The sequence below is a fragment of the Ctenocephalides felis genome, unplaced genomic scaffold (assembly GCF_003426905.1).
Source record: "Ctenocephalides felis isolate EL2017-DRISC unplaced genomic scaffold, ASM342690v1 CF-g0.4_SCAFFOLD_03570, whole genome shotgun sequence".
In the NCBI taxonomy this organism is placed as follows: domain Eukaryota; kingdom Metazoa; phylum Arthropoda; class Insecta; order Siphonaptera; family Pulicidae; genus Ctenocephalides; species Ctenocephalides felis.
In genome coordinates this window covers 10953025-10962142 of record NW_020539724.1, presented here as the reverse complement: position 1 = coordinate 10962142, position 9118 = coordinate 10953025, and the positions used below count along the sequence as shown (strand labels likewise).

Below are 9118 nucleotides of genomic sequence, written 5' to 3'. Positions count from 1 at the left end.
GTGATGTAGGATAAGTCTGAAAACAGCAAACCAATACTGAACGTAGAAATTGGCGGACTTTTAAGAAGTGATCCCAAACCATATCAGGATCATCAGGCCTGAAATCGAGAAACAGAATTTTAGAAAATGTACATTTTTAAATCACCAAATAAAAATAAACTTATTACTTGTCTGTGTTTCTTTAACAGGCATGTTGGATAAAGCTGTCATATTCCTGGCACGAGCTATACTGATTTCAAAAGGTACTTTATATCCTGGTTCATCAAAAAACTGGAAAAACTTGACGGGCAAGATTAGGACGAAACTGTGTTGCCACCAGCCACCTGGATTCAAAAAAATTAACATGAAAAACATTAAATATTTAATTAAAATTTGATAGTACCTTTTTTCTCCAGTTTGAGGGTCTTCATAACTTGTCCTAAATAGTCCATCACCATTTTCTGTAATATTTCCTGAAAATTCCAAGTACAATTCACAATGAGCTCCACGTTGCAATTTTTCACTGAGGTTTATGATGTAAACTGGTCGTTTTGGATGTCGTTCTGTGCTCAATACTGTTAACGTACTTGAAGGCGACTTTGTTGGCGAAGGCCTGGACCTTGAACAATATCAGTGATAAATTTGGGCAATCATAAAAAACAATATTCCAAGGAATACAAAGCTCCGTTTGAAGTTTTTGACTTGTACTCACGCATTTATGCTCCTGATTTTCACAGAATCATGTACGATTTGCAGATCAGGATGAGCATGGAGAACAACTTTATTTGCTTCACTTTGCCATGTGACATTTACTTTAACGGTACCAGAAAAAGTACCACGTACAATATCAGGAATTAAGGCTAAATGGTAAGAATCTGGTGAAACTTCTCGTGGTAACTTGGCGTCTGATATTAAGGCATGGGCTGCTGGTAAATCTATACTTCTTCGGAACTGAATAAAGAAATAAAATTGATTAATGAAAAGATAATATAAAAATATAATTCTCACAATTACAGTTATCATCATATATTTTCCATAAGTTATTCAAATGTGTAATGTATATATACATTGCATTAGAATGTTGTACTCAACTACTATAGCAAACATGCAATTTGCTCTTTTGGGGCACACTTGAGCAATTTTTGTGCTAAAATCTCAACTTTATAGCATTTTTATTACAGTTTGCAATAAAAATTTGTCAACTAATATGCTGGTAGGTACTTGAAGATTATCAAATCCGAACAAACAAGGACTTTTTATTCAATATAAATAGACAAGCAAATCTAAATATTCACCACAAACAGTAACCATGTTGACTGTGACACATTTTATTATTTACTCAAGTTTTGTGGGTGCCATTATCAGTGTACCTGTATCGATTACACCTGATCGACAGAGTACACTTGAAAATACTGCAACTGCTTTACAAATATTGACGGCTTTTAATAACATGGCTTTGGCGTTTCAAAATTTCGGAAATGCAGTATCTAATATATTTAATCCGACCCAATCGCCTATAGAAAATTTGGTTGGATCACTAACTACAACGACAAGGAATCCAATTGTAGAGGGATTTATATCAGGAGTTCAACAAGTTGGAAATAATATTCAGCAAGTTTTTAGACCGACTACGACGACCAAAAGTCCTTTGGGTGCTCTAGGAGGTCTTCTGGGACAGGGAAGTACTACTAGGGGTCCATTGGGAGGACTTGGAAATATTTTCACGACTACAACAAAAAGTCCTTTGGGAGTAATTGGAGAAAATATTGGAAATGTCGTGAGACCTCCTGGATTAACTGGATGAATAAATAGAAGTTTTAAGAAATAATTTATAAAGGTTTTTATGGAAAATAAATGGTTTATGAATATAGATAAATTGTTTTTTCATCATTAATAAAATCCAATATTAATATCACAATCTCATAATCCAATCAGCATAATGTGAATTTTGTGGATAATTTGAGGAAAACTAATTGCAGGTTTTAAATTTTTATCACAATTTGTAACAATTTTATCACAGTGATATGATTTCAAACAAAGTAAAAAAATATGTTTCGCTTAAGCATTGTCGATTATTATTGCAATATTTGCATATTAATTTAACAAATAAAATACATATTATCAAAACCCGCATGTAGAATCGACACTGAAAAGTAATTAGAACGTTATCGGCTTAATTACACATTGATTGAACTATTCATGTGGGCTAAAAAACAAATCAATGCCTTGACTAATTTCTTATCGTCTTTTTGATAAGAACTAATAATAAATTAGTTTTATTTGGCGTATTCACTAACTACTTTTAGCATTTAATTTAACTACTTAACGAAAGATGGTAAAAATTGCTACCTTTGTGTTTAAATTTTGTTTTATAACAATTCATACACTCGAATGAAATTTAGGATACTGGACAGCAGTATTTAGCAATTTGATTTTTTTTGAAAATATTTATACTACAAATAATTAATATTAGTAAAACATACCCTCCTGATGTCAGCATCTGCACCACTGCTCAAAATCCAGAAGATAGAAACTTTTAAAAAAAGCTTCATTATATGCCAAGACATTTTACTGAAAAATAAAAAATAAATTTAAGAAAGCAATTTAAAAAATAATTTATATATATATATATATATATATATATATATATATATATAACAATCATTTTATTTCTTATAGACATATGTGATAAAATATTTGTATTATTTCTAATAGTATTAGTAATATTCTATAAATTATGCTTCATTATTATTACATTATTAAGTAATTTTAGTTATTATATAGATATTAATTTTGAAATTTCGTACTTTTATTCAATAAAAAAGTGTCAAATTGGGACTACATATGTATGAAAGACTTATTTAAATATAAGTTTAAATTTCTTGGAAACAACTGAGTGGATGTCTGTTAAAAATCTTTTTATTTATAACTAATATTATATTGAAAATTTATTATCTAGGCGCGTCCTCATGTCAAACAATTATCTAGCTTTCTGCAAATATCAGAACAATAATAATTTATTATATATTTGATAAAAATTAATTAATATACGACAGTTAGACATTTTCTGTCAAATATTCGTATTACCTTAATCAGAATTGACGTATTAAATAAATGTGCAGACTTCATAATGAATTATTATTATATTTTGGTTCTAATTTAGTTAAAAAAAATCTATAAGCATGCGTATTAATTAATCTCTGATTAAAATGAATTAGAGGATAAAATTTTGCCAGAATGTGATTATAAATGTGTCAAAGTTATTCATGGATTCGTATCGGTTTGGGTGTTACCAAAAATGCATATTATTGGATATGGTTAGTGTATAATATTTTTTATTATTTATAAATTATAAAAATTAATTTGAAAAGTGTTAACCATTATTTATATATGATCTGTGTTTATAGATTTAAATATATAAATACTAATAAAAAAACACATAAATTAATAAATTGGGTAAAAAAGGAAATTTACCATGTGGTATTTTGGGTAAATTTTGATAGTATACAAGTAGACATATATGTTTTAATTGAAATTAAAATTTGTATTACAAGACTTGGTTAGTGTGTGCTAATTTTTATAATTAACTAAATAATTTTTAATCAATCAAATTAATTTGAAAGTGCTTATTTTTATTTTATACTCTGTGGTAATAAATTTACTTTAATTTTAATTCAAATTTAAAAGCGATTGAGGAAATATTAAATTAGTAAAAATAATTAAAATATAACTTATGTTACAGATTTATGAAATTTTTTTATAATATTTTAATAATATTTATAAATAAACGATATACATTAATACATATTAAGTAAAATTTCATTTGATTTTAATTAAAATTCAATAGTGCATGAAGTAGTATTAAATTAGTGTAAATAATAATAATTTAAAATTAACTTATGTTATAGATTTTTATGAAAATTATTTATAACATTTTAATAATATTTATAAATAAATAATATACAGGAATAAATATCAAGTAAAATTTTATTTGATTTACAGTAAATATTAAAGTTATAATTTATTTAATAGTATTTCAAAATTTCCCAAAAGTCTAATTTTTTCAAAGTTTTGCACGGTTTTCGGTACTGGAGTTCTAGCAATTTGACTTAAGACACGATGTCATGCACCACTAGTTTTATATTTGTTCAAAATTTTAATTCTCATTAACATTTTTCACTATTTATATCAATCTATTTCTAATTTGCTTTATCTATTAATTTTATAGGTATAGCTATTATTTTACTGAATGCTTATCTGTTTGCAAATGCTTGGCCAAATATGACAAAACCTCACATAACAACATTTACTGCAATAAGTGTTGCGACAGAACAACATCCTTAGATGGCACAACAACACCATCAACATCTATTCAAACAGAACCTTATACTACCGAAAAAGAGACAACAACCATAACAACAACCACAACCACGGAAAAATTCAGTTTTTGTTCAAGCAAAAGCAGGAGAAAGGACGTAGAAGATGTAAGTAGAAAGCTCCTAAAATGCTCCTAAATCTTTGAGGTTTTTCTAACATGCCAATTTTGTTGCTTCTTTTAATATCAATGATTTATTTCATCTTTCAGAGTTGTACTTCCGAAATTTCTGGAAGTGTTTCAGGAGATTATGTAGAGTGGCCTCCTACAAATCATGGAAGAGAATCCTACTCAATACCAAGGTGCGTCAGCCTAAACAAACATTTCATCAAAAGGACTTGTGTTTACCAATGTTGGTTACCACAAGAAGCTTGGCCTTGCCAAGAAGTTCAAGACGTCTACAATTACCACGAACATTGTACATTAACCAGTTTTTATTTCAACGGGCATTGTATAGAAATCTCTTACACATCATGGGAGGAAAGATGCAGGAGCTTAGGAAATGATGAAAGTATTTTACAAAAATCAGAAGAATGGCTTTCTGTTTTATTCGAATATTTGTTATCTGAAAAGTACGATAGGATATGGTTACCCGCAAAACAATTGGAACAGTATGGACCATATGTCTGGTTCTTGCTAGGACGAATGTGGAAAACTCCTGTTTACATCGAGATCAAAAATAGGAATCTAGGTTCTTGTTTATCATTACAAATTGTGAATCAACATAAGTTTGTACTGGAAGCAGTGGATTGTTCTATAAAATTACCAACTGTGTGCTTAAATGACATCAAACTCCAAAAATCAAACTGCCCAAGTGGATACTACACCACGAGTATCCTGACTGGCAACATACTTGCTATGGATTTGAAAAAATAACTTCATCCATGTGGAAAATGTTTATAAAAATAAACCTATGATGATAAATAACGCGGATGTAAATTATGTTTACCAACACATCATGAATATTGATAGCATTTTTGATAAATGCTGGATCGGTTTGGAACATGTTAACGATACTTTTATTTGGACTACAGGTATGCCTGTAACTTTCCTCAATTGGAATATCACTGAAAACTATATATATAATTATGGTCTAATTGATTCTAATGGTTTTTGGAGTTTATGGAGTCCTACGGCTGAATTAAATTGTTTTGCTTATTATGTAGAAAACACTATTCAAGAACCAGAAATCGTGTTGAAGTTTTATCCAAATCTTGAACTTTTAGAATTATCTATATATGCTCCTGAATCATTATACGTAGTGGATGGAATTGGTGTACATTGTTTTGCAGGATCTAGTTTAATTTCATATAAAAAAGTGGAAATTGGAAATCTCATTTGGGACAGTAATTGGAGCGGAGACTATTTTATTGTTAAAAGAAAAGTTCTGTATGAAGTCATGTTGGAAGATTATCCAGATAATTATTGGTGCGAAGGTTTCACCTTAAATAGTGGACAGTTGATTAGCACAAATCAAATTTACGCATACAAAAAATTTTATCCACACATGTATTCGCTTTTGTGGGAAATGCCAACGGAAATGTTAAACAAGATTGCTGAAGACAAAGATTTTTTATTAGAATTATTTCCTAATATCAATGTTAAAGATTACCGTGTACAACAAATTTTAGAAGTAACCAAGTATAAAGTTACCACAATTGTCCAGATGATTCTAAATGGTGATATAACAATTAAAACAAGTGATGCTGATATTATCCATTCGTATGAAATAGCTCAAGAAATTGTCAGAGAAATTAATAAACATCCTGATGTAAATATTCAAGGCATGAACAATACTTTATACTGTATTCCTGATCAGTATATATTCTCATCATATAAGGGCATCCAGTGGCCTGTGACAAAATTAGATCACCGAGCAACAACATCAGAACTTTGTCTCCAAGAAAATGGTTTACCAATATACAGATGTTGCGTTGGTGATGTTATTTTTGGTTCCATCTGGAAAGAACCAACTGGATTTTGCAACAGTTCCATTGCACCTTCTTCTACAACTTCTGGACTATTTGATATAAATGCGAAACATGGAGAATTAATAAACTGTACAGACTGTATCACGGATGAAATTTTTAAAATCATTTTCAATGCCGAGTCTATCATCCCAGCAGATATTTACTACCTTGGTTTGATACTTGAAAAGGTTGCGTTGAAATCGAATAAAGATAAAATGTTCAATAAAAGAAAAATTGTAACGGATATTATATCTAAAATAGCTCAAATTAATAGCACTAGCATTGCTTTATCCCAAATTGCATTAAATTCGACAAATATTATAACAGATTCTATAAATCGTTTGTTGGAAGTCATACCAATACAAGATGACTTCTTAAATGATAAAGATGATGGTGTAATTTTGATAAGATCATCCGAATTTATATGTCAAATTTCGAATCCCAGCATCAAAAATGTATCTGGAATTGCTTTGATTAAGAAAAACGCATCCAGTATTGGAAATTTAGATGACTACGATTTAATGACAATATCATCCCACCAAACTTTGGACAAATTAATGCAAATCGAAAACTTAGAACTGCTGACATGGGTTCCAGATAAACTCTTAGAAAGAATTAATGATACGACATACAACAAAACAGGTTGCAATATATCAATAATCATAACAATTTATAACAGTGATGTATATTTCAAGGAACGGCGCACAAATTTTTTTGCGGATAAGGTGGTGAGTGTTTCAATTCCACATTACGGTCCAAATTTACCAATTCCTTTAACAATTTTATTTCGTCAAAACTTTGAGAATTTTATATCCCCAGTTACAAATGTTTCATGCAACTACTGGAATTATCAACCAAAGTTTGATATGTATAATAACTTTGGAGAATGGTACAATGATGGTTGTTTTCGAACCATGGAACACGAGAGTGGAAAATATAATTTGACGGTTTGTGAATGCTCGCATTTGACAAATTTTGCACAACTTGTTACTGGGAATACAAAATTAACACCTAACACTGAAGAAACCCAACACGAGAAAAATTTGAACATGATAACGATGATAGGTTGCACATTGTCTATTATTGGTCTGACTGGAATTTTTATAATGGCCATTGTATATAAATCGTGGCGTAGAAAAACTGGGATTAAAGTTTTGTTGCATTTGTCTTCTGCAATATTTATAGAAATGGTTGTAATTTTAATCATGAACGTTGGGATTGTAAATATTTCCGAAGAAGACATTGAATCTCCTGGTTATAGCTTGCAAGAAACTTGTTGCGTTGTTTTGGGCAGTATTTTGCATTACATAGTGTTGGCATGTTTTTGTTGGATGGTAATTATTGCTTACATGCAGTATTTGAGGTATGTTAGAGTTTTGGGTATAATAAGACCGGCTAAATTTATGCAGAAAGCTGCAGCAATTGCTTGGGGTTGTCCTTTTGCCCCAGTATTACTACTTTTGGCAATAGATAAGGGTAACTACATCCCACAAATTGTATCAGAAAACGCAATTTGCTATCCTTCGGGGATAGCTTTATTTATTACGGTTGTAGGCCCTATAGCCGTCATGATTTTAATAAACATGATCTTTTACACTTCGGTTTTGATAGCAATATTTCATAGACCAAAGAATGTAATTAAGAAAAACCATTATCCAAGTTTAATTTCTGCTCAATTGCGATTATCGATTTTCTTATTTTTTCTGCTGGGCTTGACATGGTCGTTTGCATTAGCAGCAGCTTTAGATGCTGGTATTGTATTTTCGTATTTATTTTGTCTAACTGCGACATTACAAGGTTTTATTTTATTTATTTATTTTGTTATTGTGGACCCAGCAACAAGAAATTTGTGGAAATGTTGCGGAAAACCGGACACTGTAGACTCAAATACGTTTTAAAAAATAATATAAATTTATAATTATCACGCCTTAAACAGATAGAAAAGATTGTAGATTGTTTGGTTGCAAATAATTTTGGTTTTGTTCTCTAAACACTAAATTTTGAACAAAAGCACCAATGTTGCATTCATATTACATAAACAGCAGTTTAAAAATACAATAAATAAATATCTGATCATCACTGATTCTAAATTATAAATACTGCAGCAGGCTACTGTGAAAGATGATTTTCCCTTAAATTTAAGTGCAAAAACTAAATATGTCTAAATTAATTTTTACAACTACATCTAATAAAATTATAATAATTAATAACTGATAATTTCTATTACCTGTCGTTTGTGAATTAGCAAAAACATAAAACTTTTGCACAGAAACACACATCCACTAGATTTAAGTTATGACTTGGATAAGAGAGAAATAAGATCTCCTCAACGACTTCAACATCTGATACAAAAGATGCCCTCTGACAAGGGCGACCATTATGGATCCAAGATGCAAATAAGAAGAGATTCCAGTGGCGTACCTAGAAAATGAATATATAAATAAATATATTTAGAGATTTTTATAAAATTTATAAAATATTGTGTAAAATACCCATTAAACCTAATTTTGAAAATCTGTTTATTAAACTGCCAAATTTTAATGTTTTAATCAAAACTTTACTGAGAGTTTAGAAATTCTAGTATATTACACAAACTTTAGATTCTTAAAAATTTAAATACAGTATGAATAAAATTTAAATATATATTGCTATAACCTGTGAATATATACAAATATCTAGTATATTACTAAATACATATTACATATTAATCAAAATTGTAAATGTATGATAATAAGATCTTTAGAAATTCGAATATTGTATAAATTTTTACATTTTTCAAATACAAATACTATTC

General features: G+C 29.4%; 1 protein-coding gene across 1 annotated transcript in view; it reads right to left on the bottom strand.

Annotated features, from left to right (window-relative positions):
- LOC113383375 (endoplasmic reticulum aminopeptidase 1-like) overlaps nt 1-8668 on the bottom strand; it is a 19042-nt gene extending 10374 nt beyond the window's left edge. The window contains exons 1-5 of the mRNA XM_026621647.1: nt 8552-8668; nt 2463-2550; nt 692-930; nt 383-598; nt 272-323 (exon numbers count right to left, since the gene is read on the bottom strand). Coding sequence (XP_026477432.1) covers nt 272-323; nt 383-598; nt 692-930; nt 2463-2546 — 591 coding nt within the window. The 5' untranslated portion in view covers nt 2547-2550; nt 8552-8668. The remainder of the gene's footprint in view (nt 1-271; nt 324-382; nt 599-691; nt 931-2462; nt 2551-8551) is intronic.
- Nucleotides 8669-9118: the final 450 nt, after the last annotated feature.